Below are 25,950 nucleotides of genomic sequence, written 5' to 3'. Positions count from 1 at the left end.
GGCACCATCCGGGGGGAAGGACCCCATGGAGCTCGCCTCCAGGGAGAAGAGCTGTCTTCCCTGCTCCCCAAAACTGTCCCCGACTCTGCCCTACATGTGAGGTAGACTAAAAATCTGCCCATCTTCCCCCACTGGCTCACGGATGGCTCTGTCCATCAGCAGTGCCCACTCACCCAGGTACGCCTCGACCAGGGGAGGCTGCCCTTGGGGTCCCCGTGTCACTAAAGGGAGACCAGGCAGTGGTGACCAGCAGGGTGGGAGGCAAGACGGGCAGCAGGAGCCCGCCAACTCAGTCAAGGGCCGGCTCCCCACCTCCACGCCTGCCCCCAGCGCTGGCCCGCAAATGCCAAGTCCCCGCAGAAAGCGTCGGCTCCAACAGCAGGCCCTCCTGGGCAACACGGGCCCAGCCAGGTAATGGGGCTCACAGAGCTCCCCCCCCAGCGCACACGCAGCATTTACCTCCTGGGGGCATCCACCTGGCCTGCCCTCCCTGAGCCTTCCAGCAGGAAAACAAGAGAATCAATTAGCGCTCCACAGGCAGGGCACGCTGTCTGGAGGCCTGGGGAGCAGGACATAATTGGGAAAAGTGCTTGTTGGCAGAAGGCGGAACCCCTGGGGGGACCAGGCCTGAGCTTCCAGAAACCCAGGGGCCTCGGTGGGGGGGGGGGCGGGGGGGGGAGATGATCGAGTGGGGAGGCAGGGAAAAAGGATATAGACACACACATCAACAGAAGCCCACCCACTGTGCCCGGCCCGCGACTCCCTGCAGGAACCTGTGACTAACACACAGTAGGTGCTCCATAAATGTTGACAGCAAGACAGTGACACGCGGGCACAGGAGCCCAGAACTGGGGGGCGGGGACGGGGAAGGGCAGCACCCGGCGCTGACTTGACACCTGTGACCGGCAGGACATTTATTGGGCCTGCTGAGGTCAGAACCAGATGCGCTGGCAGGAGCAGGTGAGGAGACGGAAGCAGGTGTCCCGGCGGCTGTCACTGGCAGCACCCACGCAGATGCCCGGCAGCTCACAGGTTTGCGTGGCACATTCTGAAGAACGGAGGCCCGGGGCATCTCGGACCCTCGGAGCCAGGATCTGGGGCACCCAGAGGGGCCGCTGAGGCCTGGGCGTCCAGGGAGGGCACCACGCGTGCTGTGGTCCTGAGCCCGTGAGATCCACAGGCCTGTCTCGGTCACCACCTGGCACAGGTGGACAGGTGGCTGGGTCCCTCCACCCCGGATCCACCATAAGGCTTCGAGGGAGAGAAAGCAGTCCCGACGGGGCCGCGGGGCACCAACGTGAGGCTTCAGGCCACGTGCTCCCCTGCCCCGTCCAGTGATGGGGCCCGGAAAGCCAACTTCCAGGATGCCTATTTCGCAAAGCACCCGATGAAGGTCTGGAGTGTGTGGAATGCCGTGTCACCAGCGAGGGCCCTGGTCAGGGGTAGCTGAGGGGCACCCGCCGCCACAGACCACCACACAGGCAGTTCTTAATCCAGCGCTGCTCCCACTGTTTGACAGCTGTCGTCTTATTGGGTGACCTGAGCATGGTGACGCAGCCGCACCTGGGGGCAGAGCCGGGCAGGTGAGCCCTGGCTGGGCTGTCCTCCCACCTGCCACTGGGCCTTGGCACATGCTGCTTCCCCCCCCCAAGAGTGCTGTTCCCGGCACCCCCCCAACGCCGAGCTGGCTCCTCCACATCCTTCCACCCCAGCTCAGGCATCGCCCCCTCACCTCCATGAGCAGATGAGGTGGGGTTGTGGGGTTTTTGAGGCTCGGCCGCCCCCTAGCAGCAGTGACCCCAAGAACCACAACCCGCATCCAGGATTCTCTGGCAACAACTGGGGCCGTATTTGCACAGGGCCCATGCTTCGTTTCTGTATTGTCGGGCTCCTGAGCGCTCCCCCAGGGCAGCCGCAAGCTGCGTGCTCACGCATACCCAGACATTTGCTCACCGCCAGTGCCCGAGGCGGGGACACCTGGCAGCCTGTGGGGGAGGCACTCCCGTGACCCATGTCGACGGAGCGGGTCGGAGGTGGGCAGCGCTCACCTGGTGCAGGCCTTGCACTCCTCCGTGGGGTAGGCTCCCAGGTGCAGCCTCCGCAGGTGGTCGATCTTGGGCTGGCCCGGTGCCCTGGCGGACAAGAGAGAACGTGCGCGGCTCAGGCGTCCATGCGCACATGTGCGCTCACGCGCGCACACAGACACACACCTCCCTCTGATGTGCCCGCCCTCCGCCTGCAGACACAGCAGTGCTGGGAGGCACGGGAGAACCCATGGGAGGGGACCTGGGGGCTGGGCAGGAGTGTACTAGTATTAAATACATCTAAGCTTTCCAGAACAATGAATTTAAGACCTCCTTGTGGGGGCACCTGGGTGGCTCAGTCGTTAAGCGTCTGCCTTCAGCTCAGGTCATGATCCCGGGGTCCTGGGATCGAGCCCCGCATCGGGCTCCCTGCTCAGCAGGAGGCCTGCTTCTCCCTCTCCCACTCCCCCTGCTTGTGTTCCCTCTCTCGCTGTGTCTTTCTCTGTCAAATAAACAGTCTTTAAAAACAAAACAAAACACCTCCTTGTGATCAACCCCCTCTTAAAAGTTTTTCCTGAAAGCCAAGCATAAATGAAAACCTGGTACTTATCAAGCGGTCCCTCCCGTTATGAGACAAGAAAGATGCCAGAAGCTTGCAGAGCCCAATGCCCGAAATATTTCACCTAAAGGGGGCCGTACGGGGCTAACTGTCTTCGTTTGGCTCATCTGCGTTTTCTGAAATTTCCACCCAAAGTAACAGATGCGTGGGGAATTCACGCGAGTCTGTCACGTGAGTGTCTGAAATGGAGAAGCACCTTGCATGACCTCGGATCAGTGCATCTTTCCTGCCTAAAGAGCGGGGACGAAACCCTGCCCCAGGTGCTGCTGGGCAGTAGGGCTGACCCCACCCACGCGTTCCAACGGCAGCTGCCCAGGGCAGGTTCCGGAGGTTGCCTCTCGCCCCGAGAGCACCCTGCCTGATGCTGTGGTTTGTCCACCCAGGGCCCTGGGCCACACTGTAGCGTCTGCACTATGCTCTTCCACAGGAGGCCAGGGGCCGCGCAGGACATGCTTGAGCTCCACAGGGGCTGGGGCCTGAGTCAGACACCGGCCACGCGACACTCCACGCAGGGGGAGACTGGAGGAACGGTGACGCACACAGATGCCCAAGTGCAGGCATGGATAGGCGGGCGGCAGGGCCATCACCGACCGAGCGAGGATGTCTCCCGGGGCCAGCGTCACGATCAAGGCCAGAGAGCGGCGGCTGGCCCGGCGCAGGCGGAGGCCGTGGGGCAGAGGCGGCACGCACCTGACAAGGCCGTCCAGCTGCAGGGTGCTGGCGCTGGCGGGCAGCGTGGGGGCCCTGCCGAAGTGCAGGCGCAGAGGCTGCTTGGGCTGCAGGCGGCTGACCAGGCCGTCGCTGACGGGCAGCCAGTCCAGGCTGGGGATGAGCAGCTGGCTGGGCAGCAGGCAACACTCATCCACAAGGGCCTCATCCGGCTCGCTCGTGGGGCCCTCGTCACGGCCTGCGGGGAGGGGACCACGGGGATGCACTGCCGGCCGCAGAGCGCCAGGCTCCCCGACTAACGAGCACGCAGCGAGCCCTGGGCTCCCTTCCTGGCATCAGGGATCCAGCGACATGAGACAGCAGACGGTGCTGTCGCTCCATGAGCATCTGTGCTGGGCACTGGGAACCACGATAGTCTGACCTGGGGGCTGGTATTTGGGGGCTGGGGACTTGTATGGTGGCAGGGGGACGAGGGCTGGGGGCGGGGTCTTACAGCAGATCCAGAGCTTGGTGAGCAGGCGGAAGAGCAGCGACATGCTGTCCTGGGTGTCTGAGGTGGCCGTGTACACGGGCAGGCAGCTGGGCTTCAGCAGGCCCCAGATGCGGATGACGACCATCAGCTCCCGCAGCATGCCCAGTGAGGTGCCGTCCCGCAGGAAGCTGTGGCCTGGCCGCAGCGGGGAGCCCTACAGGGAGAGGCACTCGGGCTGTACGCCTAAGTGTGTGCAGGATTCCGGGACCTCAGCGTGCGGGGAAACAGGCCAGGGCAGCCCCGGGCACTGGGCCACCGGCATTCCAGAAGCAGAGTCAGCGACTCCAGCAACCAGCCACCGTGCGGTGCCAGGAGGAGGCAGCGAAGCGGTAACCCCTGGCAGCCAACGCGTGGGGAAGGGGAAGAGGGATTTCAAATCATCCTGGGAGGGGCAGAAGATTTAAATGTGGGGCAGGAGATGCACTCGGCCACTCTGGTGGCCTGGAGTCGGGGCGGGTGTGGGGCTTACTCCTGTGCACAAGCCCCGGGGGAAGGTGGGTGCACACAGCTCACTTCCCCTGAACTCTGGGGGGACAGGGCGGGGGAACTGCTGCAGAAAGGGGCGGGGCACTGCTGCAGAGGGGGGGCAGGCCAGGACCCAGGGGGCGGGGACGCTGCTGCACAGGGGGGCGGGGCGGCGCTGCAGAGGGGGCGGGCCAGAACCCAGGGGGCGGGGAAGCTGCTGCACAGGGGGGCGGGGCGGCGCTGCAGAGGGGGCGGGGCGCTGCTGCGGGGGGGCGGGGCACTGCTGCAGAGGGGGGGCGGGGATGCTGCTGCACAGGGGGGCGGGGCGGCGCTGCTGCACAGGGGGGCGGGGCGGCGCTGCAGAGGGGGCGGGCCAGAACCCAGGGGGCGGGGAAGCTGCTGCAGAGGAGGGCGGGGCGCTGCTGCAGAGGAGGGCGGGGCGCTGCTGCAGAGGGGGCGGGGCGCTGCTGCAGGGGGGGGCAGGCCAGGACCCAGGGGGCGGGGGCGCTGCTGCAGAGGGGGGCGGGGACGTTGCTGCAAAGGAGGGGCGGGCCAGGACCCAGGGGGCGGGGGAGCTGCTGCACAGGGGGGCGGAGCGGCGCTGCAGAGGGGGCAGGCCAGGACCCAGGGGGCGGGGCTGTGCGGAGGGGGCTGGGACCGCCCAGGAGGGACCGCACCTGGTTGGGCAGGCTGGCCAGCAAGTAGAGCACGAAGTCCCCCACCCACTGCAAGAGCTGCTGCAGCGCCTGGAGTGTGTTCATGTCCAGGACGAACTCCTCCGTCTTGAGGTTGATCATGACCTTGTCGATGTCTGGGAGGGGGCAGGCCATCAGGTACACCAGGGCCTTGCGGCGCACGCACGCACACATGCACGCACACGGGGGCGCCAGGCTCTGCGCCCCTGGTCCCACCGCTGGCACCCCGCAGCACCCACGGTGAGCCGGGCCCCGGACCTCGAAGAAGAGGGCCCGGGGGGGGGGGGGGGGGGGGGGGGAGCGGCCCGTCGGGACTCTGCTCCCCAGCCTGGTCCGGCTGACACTCCCCTGTGGCTACCATCTGTCCCCAGCTCTGGGGCGAGCCCCCGTGAGGGCCCTCCCGGTGACCGCCCCCACCCCATGCCTGGCACGTGGTCAACACCCCACCCCTCCGGTGGGGCTTAGGATGACCGCTGGTGAAGGGTGTCGGGGGCAGGACCCACCGGCGTCAGTGATCTTGGTGCAGACCTCGGTCAGCCGGTCACCGGGACTCTTGTCGGGTGTGTTGAGGAAGTGGGGGCGCAGGAGGGACTTGAGCGTGGAGCTGACGGCCACAAGGAAGAGCTTGGCATGGTAGTCACACACACGGGCCACCGTGCAGGGTGACAGCTTGCACAGCGAGGCCTTCATGGCCAGGATCCGGGTGGACAAGACCTGGGTGGGGACAGGTGGTGGGAGCGGGCGGCCCACGGGCAGGGCCAGTCCCCCAGGGGGCCGGGAAGCAGCTTCCGCCAGAGCCCCGCCAGGGCGGACTTCTCGCAGAGGAGGCCGAGGTTCGGAGCTCGTTAGCGCGGGGGGGGGGCAGCGAGCCTACCTGCTGCAGGGCTGCGTTCTGGCGCGTGTACTCCTCGTGCAGCTTCTCCACCAGGCTCTGCACCATGCCGGGCTGCACGTGCAGCAGCGTGTCCCACCAGTCGTAGCCCGTCACCATGCAGTACTCCAGCAGGAAGAGCAGGTGCCGCAGGGCCAAGCTCACGTCCAGCGTGTGGCCCATGGACGGCGAGATGCGCAGCATGCTCAGCTGCCGGAGGGGGAAGCACCAGGTGAGGGCCGAGCCGGCTTCACCCTCGGGCAGGGAGGAGAGTGCTGGGGGTACCTGGGCCCCAGCCCCATACCTAGTGACCCCAGGCACCTAGCGCTCCCTCCCTGGGCCTTGCAAATCCACTCGTGGGCCACAGGGTCTCCAGAAGCGGAACCCCTCTCGCAGCGAGAGACCTCCTAGCCTGCCTGCCACAACATGGACACACCGAGGACAGGGCCAACAGTAAGCGGATTCAGGCAGGAGGCACAAAGAAAAGCGACTCACAGGAGCTGATTTCGTGAGGGGTCTGCAATGGAAGGTGGGGGGCCGGGCCCGCCTGGGGCTGAGGGTGAGTGTGCATCTGCCAGGCCAAGGCCCCCCGGGGAACAAAAACATTTACTAAGCACCTAGGAAGCCCTGGTGCCACAGGAGGCTTATGTCCGTCACCATGGTGAAAAGCAACCATCCTCACGGCTCCTGCTTGCTGAGCACCTACTGTGCGCCCCAGACCACAGCAGACCTTTCTCTGGGACCCCAGGGGGCCAGAGGAACCTCACCACACAGGTGAGGAATCTCGGGCTGTCCAGCAGCAGGGACAGGAATGGGGGTCCCGGGGCCCACCCCTCACTCTTCCCTGAGGCCCAGAGCTTCGAAGCTCACCTTCCCGTGGTTGTCGATGCCGACCAGGGCCAGCGAGGTCCAGGAGAGCTGCATGGCCTTGAAGTGGACGGCAGGGCCGGTGGTCCGTGGACGCTTGATGGCTGGCTCGTCAGCGGAGCGTGGGGTCGCGGAGCTGTAGAAGACGGCCATGCTCTGCAGCGACAGCCGGTGCACAATGTGGACGCTGCCGTCGTGAAAGGCCAGGGCCAGCCCTGCAGGTGGGAGTGCAGGCAACTGAGCCATGCAGGGCGCTGGGGACACCCACCAGCAGCTAGGGCGGGAAGGGGCCATCCGCGGAGAGGTGGCAATACCGAGGCCAGGGTAGAACTGGGTGTCGCTGGCCACCTTCAGGTCAGTGTTGGTGAGCGAGATGGGCAGCTTAGGGAGCGCCACGGCAGACACACGGTCCAGGTCGTTGGTGGCGGACAGGATCCGCCATTTCAGAATCATGGGCTGTTTGTCGCCGACTGCAAACGGGGTGGGGGGGCAGAACAGATGAGACATGCAGCAGGGCGGATCCCTGCAGGGGGCGCCAGGCACGCCACCCTGGCCCCCGCCTCTGGCCCCACACTGGGGACCCTGCCCCAGCATGGCCACTCAGCGTTCCACGGCCCAGCCAGGCGTACGGCTCACGACGGGCCGGGGACAAAAGCTGGACCAGCACGATCCTGCCCTGGGACTTCACGGGACCACGAGGCTGGGGCCGGTGGGAGCACCCCGGACCCCACCACCACACACACCCTTGAGACCCGGCCAGCCTGCGTCGGGTTTTCTTGTGATGTAAGTGGTCCCGGGGGTGGGGGGCAGCTCTGCCCGCCTTTTGAGACTTGAGCTGGACGGTCAAGGTGCCACAGATCGGCCCCCCTGCACCCACCCTCTTGGTGATAAAAACCCCCACAACTGGCGGACTGGTTTCCGTGAGTCCAGGGGTGGCCAGTGGGTGCTGGCAAACGTGACGCAGGGAGACTCCCACGGTGCTCATGCGCTGTGACGCGCTGGGGCAGGCCTGCAGGGACACGTGTGCCATGGGGGGAGACGAGGTGCCCAGCCGACAGGCAGCAGCCCGGATGGCCCGGCAGCTGACAGCAGACACGCAGACCAGGCCGAGCAGCAGAGGCGGCCCTTCCCAGCACAGCGTGGAGCTGTGGTTTTGAGCTACTGAGTCTAGGGCTGGTCTGTCACACGCGACAGCTGACTATCACACAGCTCCTCCCTGCCATCCCTCCGCCTTAGAGCTCTGCCCTGAATGGCTTGTCACAGCTTATAGACCTGCCGTGACCCAGGGAGGGAGTCCCGGCAAGCTCTGCCCCCAGGGGAAACTGAGGCCCAGAGAGCACTGAGACTGCCTAAGGCCAGAGGGTAATTCAGTACTCAACAGGGACAGCAAAGCTGTAACAGTCACTACGGCGGACGTCCAGGCAGCACGCCACGCCATCTGCACCCGAACGGGGCACAAACACTAGGTCGTGGCTGTGGCCAGGCTGGCCCCGGGGCTAGTCACCCTCTGCTCGGGGGCAGGGGGCCATGCACACCTGTGGCCCTGCCCGCCGCCGCCAAGCTGAGGACGCGGGGTCTGGGGAAAGGGCAGCTGTGACCGTCTTCACGTTAATCACTCTGCCCCACAGTGCGCAGCTTATGTAACTGCCCCGCGGGGGGCAGGAGCCACGGGGGCTTCCTGACACAGCTTCACCAGCGGGTCCCGAGTACCCCCCACCCGCCCCGGGCCCAGCCAGCCACTCCAGGTTCCATTAGCGCTCGTCAGCAGAGCCTGGCTGTCGTCTACTGGAAATCATCTCTGTGTGTGGGCCCGGCGGGGGGGTGAAAACCCAGAGGCTCTTCTGGCTTCTCAGTCACTTCAGGCTGCGCTAGCACGTCCTGGGGTCCGTCAGGGAGAGGGGGCGCGCCTTGCGGGGGTGGGGGGGAGGTCAGTGCCATCTGGAGCCACTGCGGGTTCCACATGGGTGCAGGGGAGGGGGAGGTGAGCCAGTGGGTACGTTCTGCGCCAACTCAGTCACGCGCTCTAGGCCTCGGTTTCCTCACCACAGACCAGACTTTTTGGAGGATTGTGTGGTTTTTAGGATTAACTGGCCTCTGCAGCCCAGGGGGCTGTGTGTACCCCCAGCCCTGCTGCAACGCGTATTTGTGCCCCTGCCTGCTCAGCCACTCTAGCTCCTGGTCTCTGCCCCAGGACCTTTGCACTGCTGTTCCTCAAGCAGGCACATGCTCCCCCCGGGAGGCGTCAGAGTGAGGCAGTCAGGCTACCCCTGTGGGACGACTGGGGGACCTCGCGTCTCTGAGCCTCAGGACAGGGGGCTCTCCAGGACGGGAATGAAGCGGCTTTACAGCAGGCATGAAGAGGCTGGAGCGGGTCGGCACCGTGTAGCTGTTCGGAGCAGCTCCCGCACGCTGCGCTGGAAGCCCAGTGCCCCAGGAGCGGGGGGACTCACCCACAGGTGAGATCTGCTGGAAAACATTGTTCACAGGAAGGCCCTCCTTCCGCAGGGACCAGCACTCCACGATGCTGCTCATCTGGCTGGACGCACACAGGAGCACCTGGGGACGGCAGCAGCTGGTCAGGAGGCGGGGCTGGAATGGCAGATGTCGCGCCGGTGCGTCCCCCCAGTGGAAAGCAGGGGGCAGCCGAGGAAACCGTCAGGGCTTCACAAAGTCGGGGGCCTTACTGACGTGTGGTCACACTGGAGCCCTGGGTGACCACTGACCAACGGCCACAAAGATGTCCCCAAAGAGGACTCCATCCCGACTTCCAGGACCTGTAGGCTTTGGGGCCCAGAGTCCTCAGGAGGGGGAGGCAGAGGGTGGGAGTCCCAGGGATGAGCAGAGCCCGTGCTGCCGGCGGTGAGGATGCAGGGGGGGCCCACGAGCCAGGGAAGGGCAGCAGCCAGGTCTCCCAGGGGCCCTAGGGGGACCAGACCTGCCCACACCGGGGTTTTAGCCTCGTGAGGCCCGCATCAGACTCCTGACCCAACGCTTGAGATGAGAAACGTGGGGATTCTGCTGCTGCAGCCGGGGGGGCGGGCACCCCCCAGACAGGAGCTCACCTGCTCCGACATGTCCCGGGCCAGGAACTTGAGGTGGGTGATGGCGGGGAACTTGTCCTTGCGGTTGAGGTCCGTGGTGCAGCGCATGAAGAGCGAGGGCAGGATCTCGGTGTCGATGCGGCACTTCTCACTGACCACGCTCACGCACACCTTGTAGAACTGCACGGGAGAGGCGCTGCTGCCATCTGCGGTGGCCACCACGATGTTGCCGCCACCGGTGAAGGCGATGTCAGCCAGGGCCACACGGCTGCGCAGCCGGCACAGACTCTCCGTTGACGTCAGCACCTGCCCGCTGGGCTTGAGCAGGGACACGGTGACCAGGCCGCTGACCGTCACTGCGATCCAGCCCTCCATAGGCTTGCCGCCAAACAGCGTGAGTGACGGTGAGAATTTCACGCGGGAGAACTTCTCACCGAAGCTGGAGGCACCTGACTATGGGGGGAGAAGGGAGCAAGGGGTCTGTTTACTGCCAATGCCAGCCCCAGCTGAGGGCATCCTGACCAGGCTTTAGGCGTCTGTCCTTTGTGACCTGACAACCCGCCCTGGGGGCACAGAAAGAGGAATTCTGGGATATACCTGAATCTAACAGTGGGTTGGATTTTGAGAACCAACCATCAGTGGTTCCCTGAGGATGCCAGCCACCAGTTGACAGAAGGTTCACTAAGGACAACAACCATCAGTTAAATGGAAGGTTCGCTGGGGACAGCGGCCATCAGTTAAATGGAAGGCCCGCCGAGGACAGTGGCCATCAGTTAAATGGAAGGCCCGCCGAGGACAGCGGCCATCAGTTAAATGGAAGGCCCCGCCGAGGACAGCGGCCATCAGTTAAATGGAAAAAGGCCCGCTAAGGACAGCGGCCATCAGTTGAATGGAAGGCCCGCTGAGGACAGCGGCCATCAGTTAAGCGGAAAGGCCCGCTGAGGACAGCGGCCATCAGTTAAACGGAAAGGTCTGCTGAGGACAGCAGCCATCAGTTAAATAGGTGGCTCACTGAAGACACAGATGACAGTTTGACTGCAAGCATGAGTTGGGCCCACTACTAGAAAAACCAAAAGATGCTGGTGGTGGGGAGAGGAGCAGCAGGTGAACAAGCAGGGTGAATAACCTCACCTACTGCACTTGCTTGCTCAGGCAGGACACCCACCTTTTCCACGTGCAGGGCCAGCTTCACACCATTGTGCAGCCAGGACAGGGCCACGATGGGGTCCCCTTCCACCAGGCTGCCCACGTGGCTCTCCCAGCTGTTGGCCAGGTGGTCCGCCATGCTCCAGCACTTGATCTGCCCATCAGCATCAGCCGACAGGAGCCGGGAGCCTGTAGGGGGCAAACCCTCACCGTGGGCAGGGGCAGTTACTGGTAGTACATCCAGGGCCCACAGGAGCAGGCCTCGGGGCAGTGAAGCAGGGGAGTGGCACAAGGGTGCTCCTGAAACAATGTGCGTGTGGGGAATGTGAAGAGTCGTGGCCACAAAGCCACAGGTTGAGGCTTCCAGTCCCAGCTGTGTATTCTGGGGACGTGACCAGGAAGAGTGAGCATGTTGCCTTGAGATTCAGGATCAAGGATGAACATCACTGTGTCCCTCAGCCATGCAGGACCACCCGCCCCCGGCCCATCCTCACCTGACTGGTCCCACTCGAGGCAGGTGATGGCCTCGCTGTGTTCTGAGTTGACGGAGTGCACATCCCAGGGGTGCTCTGTATCCAGGATATGGATCATGCGGGTGAGGTCTGCAGAGGACAGCACACAGTCAACACAGCAACCATAACAACCCTGAAGCTTCTCATGACCCCAGGAGGGCTCAGGGAGGAATCCAGGGAACATCCCACCCACGGGGATGGCAGAGGGCTGCTCTGCTGTTGACTATGTAGACAGCCCCGGTGCTAACAAGGAGACCAAAGCAGGCCTGTGACCTTGCCACAAGCGTGGTCATGTTTTTAAAAGAGACGTAGAAAAAACTGGAAGAAAATGATCCCCAAATGTTAATGGTGGGCATCTCTCCATGTTTTTTTTTTCCTTATGCTAAATTTCTCTACTTTTCTAATTTTCTCCAACAAGCACACATTGTTTAAACAACAGACAGAAAATAGGTCCCAGCAAAGTAATTTCGAGGCTTCCAAAAACAAAATAGTAACATGTATGGTCTGGAAAACTGCGCATCAAGTCTCCAAGCCCTAGGGGACCACACATCCCTTGCCCCATTCCATCCCAAAGGGGTGATTCCAGGGTCTTCCCCCCTACCCCACCCCAGCACCAGGTGTAGGAGAGCAGTGCATCTGCCCTTTGCACACCTGTGAGGTTAGGGTCCTCACTACCCCCAGTTGTAGATGAGAAAACCCTGAGAGGGCCCACATGGGTGAAGGGTGACTCCCAGGCAGGGCTGGAGACCCAGTTCCCCAATGGGGACACCAGGCGAGGGGGGCTGGGCTGGGGGGCAAGGAAGCACACCTTGGTCATCATTTCGAAGGTCAGTGGTGAAGGCAATGAGGTTGCGGCAGGACCAAGCACAGGCCAGGGGCACTGACGGGCAGTGGGTACTCTTGGGCCATCTCTCCCACTCGCAGACGTAAGCCAGATCCATTGTGCCCACATGCCACAGGTCACACACCGAGGATGAGGATGGTCAGCAGCTCCTGAGGGAGGAGGTTGACACGGACATTCTCTGAGTCCCTGCAGGATGCCAAGTTCCACGCTGGATGCTGGCTTACCACAGGGAATGATATGAACCCAATCCCTGCCCTTGGGTCTCGTGTGTTGTGTAAGGGAAGCTGCATTTTAAACATGGAGGGAGGGGCGCCTGGGTGGCTCAGTCAGTTAAGCAACTGCTTTTGGCTGGGGTCATGATCTCAGGGTCCTGGAATCAAGCCCAGTGTCGGGTTGCCTTATCAGCGGGGAGTCTGCTTCTCCCTCACCCTCTGCCTCTGCCCCTGACTCATGCTCCCTCTCTCTCTCTCAAATAAATACAAAAAATCTTTTAAAAAATAAAATAAATAAACAAACATGGAGGAACAGGGACGCCTAATCAGAAAGACAACATCCCAGTGTACTTGTGAGGAAACAAGGCATGCAGACGTCTGGGGAAAGTTCACTGCAGGTGGAGGGAACACCTGTGCAAAGACCCAGAGGACGGATGGCCCCTCGGGTGTTGGAGGAGTGGCCAAGCCGCCCATGTGGCTGGAGCAGATGAGCGAAGGGAAAGGGGGCAAGGTGGGGGCAGGAGGTGACGGGGGCGAGTCCTACAGGGCTCTGGAGGTTTTCACCCTAGTGGGAGGGGGGGCCCCCAGGGGGCTGTGAGCTATCTACATTTGAACAGGACCCCTCTGGCGGTCTGGAGTGCACAGCCAGGGATGGGGTGAAGGTGAATGCACCGGTCCAAGTAAGCAATGATGAGGGCAGTGTGCATAGAGGTCGGGCCCTGGGTCTTCCTGGAGGAAGAGCCCACAGATACGCAAGAGCAGCGAGGACACCGCCTCCAGGGGAGGCAGAGGTGCAACTTAAAGAAGTCTAACAAAAGTAATGATGGTGAACTTTTCCTCGAGGCTCTCTACGTGCCAGCATCGATCATAGGTTACTTTCCTTTCTTTCACAGGAGTCCGGTGAGATTACAAGTGCGATCAGCCCCATTTTTCTCAATCACTACCCCCAGGTCCCCCTCCTTCTCCAAGCCCTGACCAGGGACACCAAGGCCCCGCCCACAAGCGCCTGCGAGTCCTTAAGTCCCGCCCCCGAAGCCTCCATCCCTAAGCCCATCCCCTACAATCCTTGCTTTCGGAAGGCCCCTTGAGCCCCCAGGCCCGGCCTAAACTCTCAGACCCATCCCAGAGACCCCAAACCCTTCGCCTGCCAGCATCTACCGCCGTACACAGGGCCCCCCGGTCGCGCCACCAAATCCCCCGTTACCCTGGAGCCCCGCCCCCCGGCCCCGCCCGGCCTCCCCCGGCTCTCCGCATCCGACCCCAGCTCGCCCCCGGCTTCCCACGAGTTTCCGCCACAAGCCCCAGACCCCGCCCGCCCCCGGCCGCGTGCCCAGCACCCGCCGTCCCCCGAGGCCCGCCCTCTGACCCCGCAGGCCCCGCCCCCGGCCCGCTTGTCCCGCCTTCTCCGGGCTGCGTTCCCCGCAGCTGCGGGCGCCGGCCGGAGGCTGGCCGACCTCTCCGGCCCCCGCAGCCCCGCGCTCACCGAGCCGGCCCAGGCGCCAAGCCGAGCAGGCAGCCGCTGCCTGCACTCGCCCTAGCTCCCCGGCTCCGGCACCGCCATCTTCCCCGGGACCAACGAGTTGCCCGCGCAGCGCGGCCGCTTCCCAGAGACTTCTGGGAAGGCGGCGACTCAGCCCCGCTTCCGGTATATTTGCATACGGCTTTTAGTGGCGTCCCAGAAGCCACCTGAGTTATATTTGGCAGAACAGTGAACGCTTTCTCACTTCAGTGAAGGATCCCATTTCGTTATTCTATATGTTGTACGAATCTAGAAAAGAATGTGTCGCTGACCCGCTTTAAAAGAACTCACCCTTTGTGTAAAGTCATTTATTTTAAGCACTATAAATAGTGCCTGGGTCAGCCAATACACTGTGCTCGCTTCGGCAGCACATATACTAAAATTGGAACGATACAGAGAAGATTAGCATGGCCCCTGCGCAAGGATGACACGCAAATTCGTGAAGCGTTCCATATTTTGCTCTCCTTTGACATCAGCGGGTGGGGAAACTGAGGCTCTGCACGTCGAGGCTTTTACCCCGCGGAGGACCGGTCCCGGCGATCCCGGCACAGGGGCGGGATGACGCAGCGCCGTGCCCTAGCTGCAGCCAAAACGGGGGGCGGTCCTCGGCGCCCCGCGAGGCTGGCCCTTCCCTCGGGGGACCTGGGATTCCGTCTCTCGCGCTGGCCACTCAGGTGCCCCCTGTGCGCTGTGCCACCACGTGGACGTGCATTCTTTAACGTCTGTCTTTAAACTTCTAAAATGTCTGCTAAGACGGGTGCAGCACACCCAAGCGTCCACATCTGGGTTTCTACACACAAGCCTAGCTGGACCATCTTGTGGTGCCAGAAGGGACGGGGCTCAAAAAATCAAGCCCCACGATGATCGGCTGCCTCAGACACCGGCTGAACCCGGAACAATCTGGACGACGGAGTAAAGTGGTATTGGGTCGTAACCCAAACTAGAAAGTAAATCCTCATGTGTCCCAACTGATATCAACGGCTGAGTAAGTGAACACCTGAGGGAGAAGAGACCAAAGTCCCCGCAGGATTCCCAGTAATGAACACAGATCTTCTGCCCCCCAGGGAGGCGGCTCTCAGCTCCCACCCCCGTGCGTCAGCGGCACCCCGAGGACAGTGTGGCGGGGAAGGAGCTTCCCAGGAGCGAAGCCGGACCAGCACAGCCGGCCAGGGGACCAGGGCCAGCGTCCGCAGGCAGAAGCCGCCTGGGCAGCAGGGACCCCTGATGGGACGCACCCGGACTGCGGACGTCCTGCAGGACCCCCGGCCAGTCCCAGACACACACACAGGGAAGACGATGGGAAGGAACACAGGGAGGCCCGGGGAAGACAGAGGCGGGGGCTGCAATGATGCGGCCACAAGCCAAGGAGCGCCAGGGACCCCCGGAAGCAGGAACACACAAGAAGGACCCTCCCCTGGAGCCTCAGGGCCCTGCCTGGTTGAGTTTGGACTTCTGGCTTCCAGGACTGGGAGACAATAAATTCCTGTGGTTTTAAGCCACAGCCCCTTCGTTGTGGCCACGCCGGGAGGCTCACACAAGGGACTTTTTGGACTACTGACAGCCTGGAAGTGGCAGAGCTGGGGTTTGAACCTGGGCGCCTGGGAAGGGGACAAGCCAGGGCAGCAGAGCCAATGGACCCAGGGCTCCCAGCAGCATCTCCCCATACACCTGCCTCACAGGTGGGGTGTCACTCAGTGTGAAGCTTCATCCCCTGAGGCCTGCAGCCCTCGTTGACCAGGACCTAAGCACCTCCTGAGCACCCATTGGAGGAAAGGAAAACCCCACAGCTGGAGACCAGAGCACCAGAAATTTATTGAACTCTCCACTTTTCCCAAAGCACAACCAGCCACACACACGGGAGGGGTGTCCCCCAGCTCTGCTCTGTGGGACACACCAGGGTGACCAGTGCGAGGACACCCCAAGGCAACAGCCCAGAGCTGGGCAGGGGGGAGGGGGCAAGGGGACACGAAGAGGGGAATGGGGCAGTCCGAGGGCAGAGGCTTCTGGCTGGAAGTCCCGATCCCCCAGTATGAAGGGAGGAGGTGTGCAGAGCAGACAGGGCCACAAGAGCCACCAAAAGCCACCAGGGGAGAACAGCACACATTCCAAAAAGATGGTAAGACCAGCCTTTAAGATGTAGCTTCTGTCCTAGGTTGCGGGACACACACACACACACACACACACACGCACGCATGCGCGTGCACACCACAAAACACTCCTGGAAAAAGGGGCAGAGCCCCAGAGACGCCCCCCAAGCCAAAAACTGGGAAGGGGGGGTTAAGCAGGGACTAGAACAAAGTCCCCCGGTTTATCAGTTGGGGCAAGTTTTTGGTTTTTCTTCCCAAAAGGGAAATTTAAAAATCTACAACAAATCATGCCAAATTCATTAAAAGTGATAAAAACCCAGCCTCTCACTCCTCGCTTAAGCTTCAAACGGGGCTGGAAAAGCAGAACGAAGGAACACGGAGATGACCAGGCCGGGTCTCCTCGCCCGAATACAAGTCCCAGAGCGGGGAGCTGCAAGGCCAGGCCAGTCCCGGGTGACCCCAGCCCCCAGCGTTTATCTGGGAGAGGTGGACAGGGAAGGGGCCAGAGTGAGAGAGAGCCACCCGAGGGGAAGAGCGTATCTACAGGGACAAATTCTCAAAATAATAAAGATACTGTAGCAAATGGTATCTGAGGTCTGGGCAAGGGGGAGGCAGCGGGGGGGGGGGGGGGGCGGGGGGGCTGTCATCAGCTGCACTGTTCCAGGTACGCGGACAGGAGCAGCCCTGGTGGCAGGAAGTCCAGGTGCCGATTGCTGACCTTCATCTGCCTCTTGCCCTCCAGGTCAGCACCTGTGAAGGGGGCAAGGAGGGCAGCAGTGACCGGACCACGGGAGTCCTGGGCCCCCAGGTCACCACCTCCATCCCTGCCCTCATGGGGGACCCCAGCCCCCACCAGCCTCCCTCTCCCTCACTTTCCTTCACTCCCAAACCTCAACTAGCCCAGCGCACCCCAAGCTCGGTCCCATTTCTGGGCCTTTGCCTGGGCCATGCCAGCTCCCTTACTCCCCATCTGGTCAGGGCCCAACCTCCTCTGGGTTCAGGCCTTGGCTCAACTCCGGCAGAGAAGCAACCCCCCAGCCCAGCCCTTCTGTCCCGAGTCTGTGGGAACAAAGAGAGGTATGGGGGCTGCAAATCCACCAAGGGAGGACTTAGGAGGAACCATCCTAGGGTTGCCATGGAAACCGTCTCCTCAGCAACTCTGGGCAGGAGGCGCCCATGAGGAGCAAGGACCCAATGGGGCACCCAGAGGGAGCAAGGGCCTGTGAGGACCCTCCCTAGGGGACTGGTCAATGTCACATGTGTGGCACAGTGGGAGGGGCTACAGCGAAAGAGAACTTTGCCTCTCGTCCTGGGGGCCCGGATGCCACACAGGCTCCTCTCTCCCTGCGGCCCTGAAGATGCAGACTGAGGAGCATCTGTGCCCACAGCATCACCCAGCATGGAGCCAGGCGCACGAGGGGCCTCTGATGAATGAATGCATCATCGTTCATCATTCGTCATCATCAGTCCCACCACCCACCATTTGCTCATGCCGCTCCTCCTCCCCGAGAGGCCTCCCCCTGAGTAGCCAGACCCTGAGTGGCTCTGGCCTTGGCTTCCCTGGCCTGCACCGGCCAGGTGGGGTCCTGCGGGCCAGCAGCACTTACTGGCTGAGATGAGGTCCATGTACTGGCAGATGGCGTGAAGCAGGAGCCTCTCGAAACTGGAGGGGAATGGATGGTAAGTGGTCGCGGGCCAGGGCCAGACCCCTGGCGAAGCACACAGCGCTCACTCCCACCCAGTCACCTGTTGTCCAGCATGGCCGTGTACACGGCCTGGGGAGACACAGAGAAGAACCTCAGCAATCGCTCCTCCCAGGTTTCCAGCGTTTCCTGCAGGAGAAACGGGCCTAGGGGTGAGGCCAACCGTGAGACTGTGGACAAGCTGTCCAGGCCCCGGCCCAGGGCTGCTTTTGGAGCCCGAAGCCCTAGCTTCAAACGTGGCCTTTGACCTGCTACTTCAGGCTACCTCACCCTTTGCAAAGACAGCAGGGCTGAGATATCGCCATACTGGTGAACTCCTGTGCCTTCTACCTGGTGAACTCCTACACATCCTGCAGTACCGACCTGCATTGTCCCTGCCCCGCCCCCCCCCCCGCCCCCCCCCCGGGGAAAGCCCTTTCCCAGCCCTGGTTCCTGCACGCTGATCACACTGGTCTGGTCTGTATTCTGCCTCGTCTCCACCAACACCACCTGCACTGGATAAAAGATCTCCCATCACACCACCACCAATTCAGAAGGTGAGGAAAAAAAAAAGCCATCAAAAAAAACAAGCAGGTGGAGAAATATGAGGCCTGGCCTGGTATTCACCATGGGGATGCGGCTCCGCTTGAGGACGGCTCTCAGACGCCTGCTGATGCGCTGGAAGCAGTCACGGGGCGTGTAGGCCGGGTCCTCTACAAGATTTCCTTGCGTGGGGCAGCCGCTGGAGCAAGCCTCTGGCCTGCCCACAAGCCAGGCCCCTCCGCACCAGTCCTGGGCACCGCCCCCACACCAGGCTCCTCCCTGCCCATTCCCCCCGGGGCACCGCCCCCGCACAGGCTCCTCCCCACCCGTCCCCGGGGCACCGCCCCCACACCAGGCTCCTCCTCGCCCATCCCCCGGGGCACCGCCCCCGCACAGGCTCCTCCCCACCCGTCCCGGGGCACCGCCCCCACACAGGCTCCTCCCCGCCCATCCCCCCGGGGCACCGCCCCCGCACAGGCTCCTCCCCACCCATCCCCCGGGGCACTGCCCCCTCTCCCCATCCCCCTGGGCACCTCCCCCACACCAGGCTCCTCCCTGCCCATTCCCCCCGGGGCACCGCCCCCGCACAGGCTCCTCCCCACCCATCCCCGGGGCACCGCCCCCACACCAGGCTCCTCCCCACCCATCCCCGGGGCACCGCCCCCACACCAGGCTCCTCCCCACCCATCCCCGGGGCACTGCCCCCACACCAGGCTCCTCCCTGCCCATTCCCCCCGGGGCACCGCCCCCGCACAGGCTCCTCCCCACCCGTCCCCGGGGCACCGCCCCCACACCAGGCTCCTCCCCGCCCATCCCCCGGGGCACCGCCCCCACACCAGGCTCCTCCCCGCCCACTCCCCCCGGGGCACCGCCCCCGCACAGGCTCCTCCCCACCCATCCCCGGGGCACCGCCCCCACACCAGGCTCCTCCCCGCCCATCCCCCGGGGCACCGCCCCCGCACAGGCTCCTCCCCGCCCATCCCCCGGGGCACCGCCCCCGCACAGGCTCCTCCCCACCCGTCCCCGGCCCGCCCAAACCATGATCAGCCAGGCCCCCCTCCGTTCCTCAGATCCTCCCAGCCTCCCATCTAGCCCCACACCTCTCCGTCGGTCCTCCCCGCGACCAGGCCCCCTCCTCCGCGTCTTGCTCTTGCCCTCATCCTCCAGGTAGCGGAGAACCCTTTCCTGTTCCTCCCCAGAGCGGTTCATGAAGTCATTCCAGACCTAGAAGAGAGGCAGGCAGGACCCAGGCTAATGACTGCGTGCCTCCAGCCCCAGGTTCTCCATTTAGCCAATGGGCACAGAGGGCCAGAGTGTGGGACATACTCCTCGTAGACACATCTGCCCACTGGGCTTGGCCAGGAGTTTATGGGGTACCTGCAGACCTGCCTGGGGCAGGGGAGTGACGTGGGCCAAATACGCCCCCATTGGACTCAATCATTCCCAATGATGGGCAGATGAATCAGGAGTGCTGGGAAGTTCTGGGGGTGTGGTGGGAGCTCTGGCTTGGTCTGGGGACCCCGAGGGAAGCAGAGAGGGTGTTCATCAAGGGACCAGCGGGGGATGGGTGCAGACGGGCACTCCTGAGGGAGGGACCAGCACAGGCCAGGTGTGGCGAGAACAAGAGAGGGGCCAGTGCGGCCAGAGCAGAGGGAGGAGGAGGGCACGGGAGCCCCACCTCCATGTAGGTCTCATTGCTGCAGGCCTCTGCGAAGATCCCGGGTGCTGCCGGGGGGGCCAGGTCCCCATCGTCCAGACCAGCTGTGCCCCCGTCTGTCTCCAGCAGGGTTAGGAGGTACTGGGCTAGATGGAAACAGATGGTCTCTGGGCTGGGGGGGGTGGCACTTGGGGCCCCCCAGTCTCCATAGAAACCCCCGGCCTCTGCATTTAGGGCCTTTACCCTCTGGCTCACACCAGTCTCCCCACCTCCAAGCTCCAACTGTCTTTCCCAGAAGGCAGAGAAACCATCTAGCCTCCTCCTCCAGAACTCCTACTCCTCCCTGGCTTGTTGAACTCCTAGACATCTTTGAAAACCCAAGCTCCAATGCCCAGAGCTCCTTCAGGCCCAGCCCCAGCATTGCCCAGCTCAGGGTCAGACTCATGGCAAAAGCAACAGATAATACCAACATACACACCATTCTCATGTGAGCCCTAGGAACCCCCAGGAGGTGCCCCCAAGCCCTGCTCACTGTTCTCTAGGCGCTGGAGGCTCTTCCGCCCCTTGGCCTTGGGCACGAGGTCTGAGTTCCGCACAGCCTGGTTGATGAAGTGTTGTTTCCGCTTGGACGCTGACAGCCTCTTCACCTGGGAGCCAGCTAGAGCGGGCAGGCAGCCCGGAAGGGGCCTGTGGGCCGGGGTTGGGGTGGGGAGGCACGCCTCAGGGCCAACACAGGCCAGGACCCCCAGGCAGAACCCCACAACAGCCGCTGTACCATAGCCATCACCTGCTTGGTTTCCCTCAGCAATGGGGAGCTCTGTGGAGCCCTAGACCCTTCAAATTTCATTTTGTTTCATGGTCACATCACCCAGGAGGCCTGTACAACTGTGAAGACAGATTAGGAAACTGAGGCCCGGAGAGGAGAAGACACTTGCCCAAATTCACATTGTGGGTGGGTGGCCAAGAAAAGCTTCTCCCCTCTCCCCCAAGCTTCCAGATCGTAACTGCAAGCTGGCGGGACCCAGAGTCTCCAGGATTTGACCACCACCCTCCTCTGGGAGTTTCTCAGGAGACTTGATTTAATGGAGCATCTCCCATGCCAGCAGCAGATAAACCAGGAAACAGCCTCCAGAAGCTCACGGTGATGCCTGAGCCCATCTGCCTCAAGTCCCCAGAGGCCCCCTGAAATGTGCCCAGAGGTGGGGCTGGAGTGGCCCCCTCGGAACTAATCTGTCCTCCTCCAGGCAAATGGCATTAATGGTGGAGATGGATTAGCAGCTTGGCCGGGACTCCCACTGGGGACTCGAGGGCCACCTGCAGGCACAGGGAGTAGGAGGGGGTGCTAGATGGAAATGTCCTGGCAAGGAGTTCCCACCTTCCTGGTAAGCCCCCGATGACCCCCAGACCACAGGCTGAGAGCACGTGGCCTCCTTGCCGCCCCGCCAGCATGCCGGGCACAGTCCCACCTGGGGGCTTCTGCACAGCCAGTGCCCCTGCCCGGTGCATGCTCCCCCAGACTCTCAATGGCTCACTCACTCATCTCCTTTGGCTCTGTTCAAACCTCCCAAGAGCCCCCAACCCCCTGTATAAACCTCACTGCTTTGTTTTTCTGATCACAGTACATTCTACTTCATTGAAAACTGCCCACCTCACCCACGACACGGTAATCCCCACGCAGACATTCACAGCCATGCCGGGGACGTGGGATCGGTTCTCAAAATAATCCCACGATTCCACAACTGAGTGGAACCGAGAGTCCAAAATACCCCTCCAAACTCTCCTAGTACCCCAAGTTCCCAGGACAAAAACTACAAACAGAAGTGTGGCCTCTCCCCTCCAAACCATGAAACTCTAGGACGGTGGAGACAAGTACCCTTGTAGGGGTTAGGAAGGAAGCCAGTGCTCCTCAGGGTCTGTACATATGTAAAGCGTCCCCAGCATTAAGTATTGGTACGATTATAGGCTGGCCATTACATCTTGGTCAAAAAGCAAACAGGCTGATGAGACTCCGCACTGCCTGACCGTCACGGTGGGGCAGGTGAGCAGCCCAAGGCTCAGTAGTTAACAGTTTCCACCAAAATCCATGCCGTTGCCTCATGAATAAACTCACACATGAACAAGCACCCCTCAACAGGAAGAGGCACTGGGTGGACCCTGGAATCTCGGCCCTGAGTTCAAATCCCAGCTAGGATGCTTCGCTGTGTTACCTAGAGCCTCAGCTCACTCTCTGCAAAGTGAAGATAAAAAGGTGCCTGTGGGTCTGAAAGGGGACACTCAGAGCCAAGAGGGCCAGGACAGGCACCCTCCCCCACTGACTCAGGCACCACCTGCTTGGTTTCCTCCTGTTATGGGGAGCTCACCCCCTATGTCACACTGTTGATCACAGCATCATCCCTGGACTGAATGTTCATTTTCACCATCACGATCATGCCAGGAGGCCAGTGATATCAAGTTGATGCCCATTATACAGAATTGCAACTGAGGCAGAGTCACGAAACCGAGATCCCACCGTTGCAAAGAAGGCAGCAAAGACAGGACGAGGCAAATCAAGTCAGCACAGAGCCAGTGACTGTGAGGCTGGCTCCAACCTGAGGGCTGCCTCCCTGAGGCTCGAGCCCCCCCACCATGAGCCCCAGCTCACCCACGGCCTCCCCAGGGCTCCAGTGCTTGTGTCTCTACCCTGGCAGCTGGACCGAGTCCAGAATAGCAGCCTGCTGGGGCCGATAACAAAGTCCGCATCCGGGGGGACTTATCAGGAGATGTCAGAGCAGGGCTGAGCCCTCGGGACGTGGGGCTCCCCCGTCACCTCGTGAGGGTGGCAGAGCCAGGATTTGAACCTGGCCTGAACGGGAACACTCCCCTCGAACCATTCAACCTCCTGCTTCTCTGAGCGCACAGAGTTCCACCCCCCTACCTAGTGAAGTCCCAGCTGGGCCCTCCCCTGCGCCACCACCATGCGTGGCTCCCCAGAACACTCAGGGCAAGCCCAGCCCTGCCCTGTCCTGTAGCGGGAACACAGGGGTCTGTGCCTGGCCCCACAGGCTTTCGGAGGGTTCACCACCACCTCGTGGGCCTCATGCACTGAGCTGAGCACCGCGAATTGAGTCCCACCACCAACTCAAGCTTGCTGACTTCAACCAAATTCCAGCAGAAGGCAAGAAACATGTGGCCTCCAGGGTGAACTGCTGGGCCTGGACCCCCACTCAAGAAAGAGAGGACAGGGCGCCTGGGTGGCTCAGTTGGTTGGGCGACTGCCTTCGGCTCAGGTCATTATCCTGGAGTCCCGGGATCGAGTCCCGCATGGGGCTCCCTGCTCAGCAAGGAGCCTGCTTCTCCCTCTGACCCTCCCCCCTCTCATGTGCACTCTCTCTCTCGTTCTCTCTGTCTCAAATAAATAAAAAAATCTTTAAAAAAAAAAGAAGAAGAAGAAAAGAGAGGACAGCAGAAGCGGGCAGGACAGAAGCAGCAGCCCACAAATACCCAGCAAATCAGATTTGTAATGAAGGTTGAGGGTCCTCTGCTCCAGACCAGGAACAGTCTACCTCAGGGCCTTTGCACATGTTGAGCCTTCTGCCTCAAGTACACTTTCCCAGCACATTCTGGTCTCTGTTCAGATGTCACCTCCTGGGAGAAACCACCCTGCTCCTGACTAGCCCAATCAGCTGGTCCATGTATCTGTTTACCATTTACTCCTCACCTCCCACATCAGACACTTACAAAGAGGAGTGTCCCCAGCACCTGCCCAAGGGCCAGTTCAGCTACTTCCCAGGCCACCCAAAGAGACCACTTTACAGATGGGGAAACTGAGGACCCAGACAGGGCACCTTTGGCTTCCTGGACCTGACAGGACTCAGGAAGTGTCTGCATTGTGAAAGTTGTTTGTGCCCAATGAAGGTGGACAGGCCCAAGGTAGAAACACCTGCTAAATCAGGTTTGAGTTTGGGGAGAATAGGCCCCTGTGTCTCCCCGAATTCTGTTCCCTGCAGGTTTTGAAATGAGGCCTTTGGACACCTGTTCTCTTTGGCTAAACTCTACTTTCTCTGGCACCAGCCCCCTCCCCCAGAAACAGGCAAGAGAGGAACCTATTTCCCAAAGCAGGAAACCAAGGAGGGGAAGGCTCAGAGCAGAGAGGTGACTCAGGCTGGGGTGGGGCCAGCTGGGGCCCCCAGCAGTGACCACACCCCCGGGGACACACAGGGGTGAAGGAACACTGGGGTACATCAGTGGGGACCCACTGGCAGGTTAATACCCACTTTGCATGGGTAAGGTCCTGTAGAAGAAGGTAAATAACCACATCTGTAGAGACCCACATGGCTTCTGGGTAAAGGCCCAGGGGGAAATAACAAGGAGGTAATAATAAGTGTAATAATGAAACAAATAAAATAATAAGATGTTTCAGACAATAGTTAAAGAATGGATGCTCCCTGGGGCTTCTGGGTTGCTCAGTTGGTTAAGCCTTTGACTTTGGCTTGGGTCATAATCTCGGGGTCCTGGGATTGAGCCCCACACGCCCCCTGCTCAGAGGGGAGTCTGCTTCTCCCTCTGCCACTCCCCCCCTGCTCATTCTCTCTCTGTCAAATAAATAAAATCTTAAAAAAAAAAAAAAGAAAAGAAAAAAACGGATGCTTCCTTCTGCTGAGTACATGGTCGTTGACCTCCCCCCACCCCATCCCAGCCATTCTGAGAAGAGGCCACTATTATATCTCATTTTACAGATGGGGAAACTGAGGGATATACTGCCCAGGCGGCTGGGCCAGCACACAGAGGAGGCAGTGGTCTCCTTGCCCCCAACAAACCAGGACCACAGGGTGGATGGCATGGGTTTCTGCGGGAACACCCTGATTAAACAGGAATCTGCCCCAGACCCTCTGGGGTCTGGACCCAGTGGCTCCACCCTCTTCGGCTCCTGCTGACCCAGGATTTTAAGCACCCCACACATTTAATCTGTAAAGTACTCAGGAATAAAGAGCCCTGTCTACTCAGGAGGTGGGGGGCTGATAATCCCCTCAGGGAAGCGCAGGACTGGCTGTGGGGTACCTACCCAGCTTGGGGACAAGAAGAGCCGCTTGTGGGTAAATACCCAGAGCAACACCCAAGCGGTTTCCAGGGACACCGCGCGCAGCGGCACCACCTCACCCGAGCCAGTGACAAGGCGCATGAGACCCCCCAGGGCGAGTCAATACCCGGGCACGGGGTTGGGGGGCACCTCTGGGCCCCGCAGGCATGTAAGCGCATAAACGGGGTCTGCCCCCTCTGCCCAAATACTCGGGCGTGTCGGGGATGGGATTTCCCCGGGGGGCAACGAAGCCCCCTACCCCCACACCCACCGCGGTCTGGGGTCTCCTCAAGGAAAAGGGGCGGGGCGGCCTGGGGCTGCAGCCAGACAGGAGGGGAGAGTGGAGGGGAGGGGGTGCTGGAGTCCCAGGAGGCATGGCCCGCCCGCCCCGCCGCGCTCACAGCGTCCGCCGCCCGCCTGGGGCGCTTCCCACCGCCGCCGCCGCCTCCTCCGAGCCGCCCTCCGGGTTCTCCAGCGCAACCATGGCTCGGTTTGTGTTGTCGCCGCCGCCCGGCAGGGCCTTCTCGGGGCCGAGCAGGAAGTGACGGGCGCCCAGAGGCGGGCCGGGGCGGAGCCTGGAGGCCGGACGCACCGGGCGGGGGCCGAGGCCACGCAGCCAGCCAGATCCCGGGCTGCGGGCGGCGATCCCCCAGCCCAGGGGACAAACGGGACAACCGAGGCGGAGAACGGGGACCGCGGCCAAGCCCCCAGGCTGCGGGTGTGGGATGGGGGGCACCCAGCCCGGAGGAACAGACGGAGAAACTGAGGGGGGAGGTAGCGTGATCCTTGCGCCTGAAGCCGGGCTGCGGGGGGGCGGGGCACCCAGCCTCCAGTAGATGGCCGGGGAAACTGAGGCCTGGGTAACCAGGAAAGAGGGGGACATCCGTTTCAGGAGCGGGGGACAGATGA

General features: G+C 62.1%; 2 protein-coding genes and 1 non-coding gene across 5 annotated transcripts; 1 reads left to right on the top strand and 2 right to left on the bottom strand.

Moving 5' to 3' along the window:
• Positions 1-775: 775 nt before the first annotated feature.
• MED16 (mediator complex subunit 16) lies at positions 776-14,135 on the bottom strand. The gene is made up of 15 exons (XM_064573788.1): positions 13,981-14,135; positions 12,250-12,434; positions 11,424-11,531; positions 10,949-11,118; positions 9,805-10,236; positions 9,193-9,298; positions 7,057-7,212; positions 6,746-6,957; positions 5,879-6,085; positions 5,508-5,718; positions 4,987-5,120; positions 3,806-3,998; positions 3,334-3,550; positions 2,049-2,132; positions 776-1,563 (listed from the first exon to the last, which is right to left on the bottom strand). Exons 2-15 carry the CDS (start codon positions 12,380-12,382, stop codon positions 1,437-1,439), a joined length of 2,490 nt encoding a protein of 829 aa, XP_064429858.1. The 5' UTR covers positions 12,383-12,434; positions 13,981-14,135; the 3' UTR covers positions 776-1,436.
• A 233-nt stretch (positions 14,136-14,368) lies between these two features.
• Positions 14,369-14,475, top strand: LOC123840975 (U6 spliceosomal RNA). Its single transcript, XR_006790143.1, has one exon. It is a non-coding gene; the product is annotated as a U6 spliceosomal RNA (small nuclear RNA).
• Positions 14,476-15,809: 1,334 nt separating this feature from the next.
• On the bottom strand, positions 15,810-25,602 carry R3HDM4 (R3H domain containing 4). 3 transcript variants are annotated; one of them, XM_064573801.1, is made up of 8 exons: positions 25,443-25,602; positions 20,518-20,672; positions 20,007-20,131; positions 19,429-19,552; positions 18,413-18,498; positions 17,850-17,935; positions 17,711-17,766; positions 15,810-16,853 (listed from the first exon to the last, which is right to left on the bottom strand). In XM_064573801.1, exons 1-8 carry the CDS (start codon positions 25,523-25,525, stop codon positions 16,750-16,752), a joined length of 819 nt encoding a protein of 272 aa, XP_064429871.1. In that variant the 5' UTR covers positions 25,526-25,602; the 3' UTR covers positions 15,810-16,749. The 3 variants fall into 3 exon arrangements, with proteins under 3 accessions (XP_064429871.1, XP_064429879.1, XP_064429877.1); XM_064573809.1 differs by having other exon boundaries at positions 17,850-17,878; XM_064573807.1 differs by lacking the exons at positions 15,810-16,853; positions 17,711-17,766; positions 17,850-17,935 and adding an exon at positions 17,942-18,295.
• Between the last annotated feature and the right edge of the window lie 348 nt (positions 25,603-25,950).

Source organism: Mirounga angustirostris, unplaced genomic scaffold (genome assembly GCF_029215605.1).
Source record: "Mirounga angustirostris isolate CCGP_5_RB_7025 unplaced genomic scaffold, mMirAng1.0.hap1 SCAF_1, whole genome shotgun sequence".
Taxonomy (NCBI): Eukaryota; Metazoa; Chordata; class Mammalia; order Carnivora; family Phocidae; genus Mirounga; species Mirounga angustirostris.
The sequence above is the reverse complement of the archived record's forward strand: the minus strand, read 5'-3'. Positions and strand labels throughout refer to the sequence as shown.

Excerpts from the sequence above, each read along its gene's own strand:
- MED16 (XM_064573788.1), bottom strand. The coding sequence starts at position 12,382 with ATGGATCTGGCTTACGTCTGCGAGTGGGAGAGATGGCCCAAGAGTACC. Across the intron at positions 5,121-5,507 it reads CACCAAGATCACTGACGCCG|ACATCGACAAGGTCATGATC; the intron begins GTGGGTCCTGCC and ends GCCCCCTCCCAG. Across the intron at positions 1,564-2,048 it reads GAGTGCAAGGCCTGCACCAG|GTGCGGCTGCGTCACCATGC; the intron begins GTGAGCGCTGCC and ends CTCTGCCCCCAG.
- R3HDM4 (XM_064573801.1), bottom strand. The coding sequence starts at position 25,525 with ATGGTTGCGCTGGAGAACCCGGAGGGCGGCTCGGAGGAGGCGGCGGCG. Across the intron at positions 17,936-18,412 it reads AGCGGAGCCGCATCCCCATG|GAAACGCTGGAAACCTGGGA; the intron begins GTGAATACCAGG and ends TTTCTCCTGCAG. Across the intron at positions 17,767-17,849 it reads ACGGCCATGCTGGACAACAG|TTTCGAGAGGCTCCTGCTTC; the intron begins GTGACTGGGTGG and ends ATTCCCCTCCAG.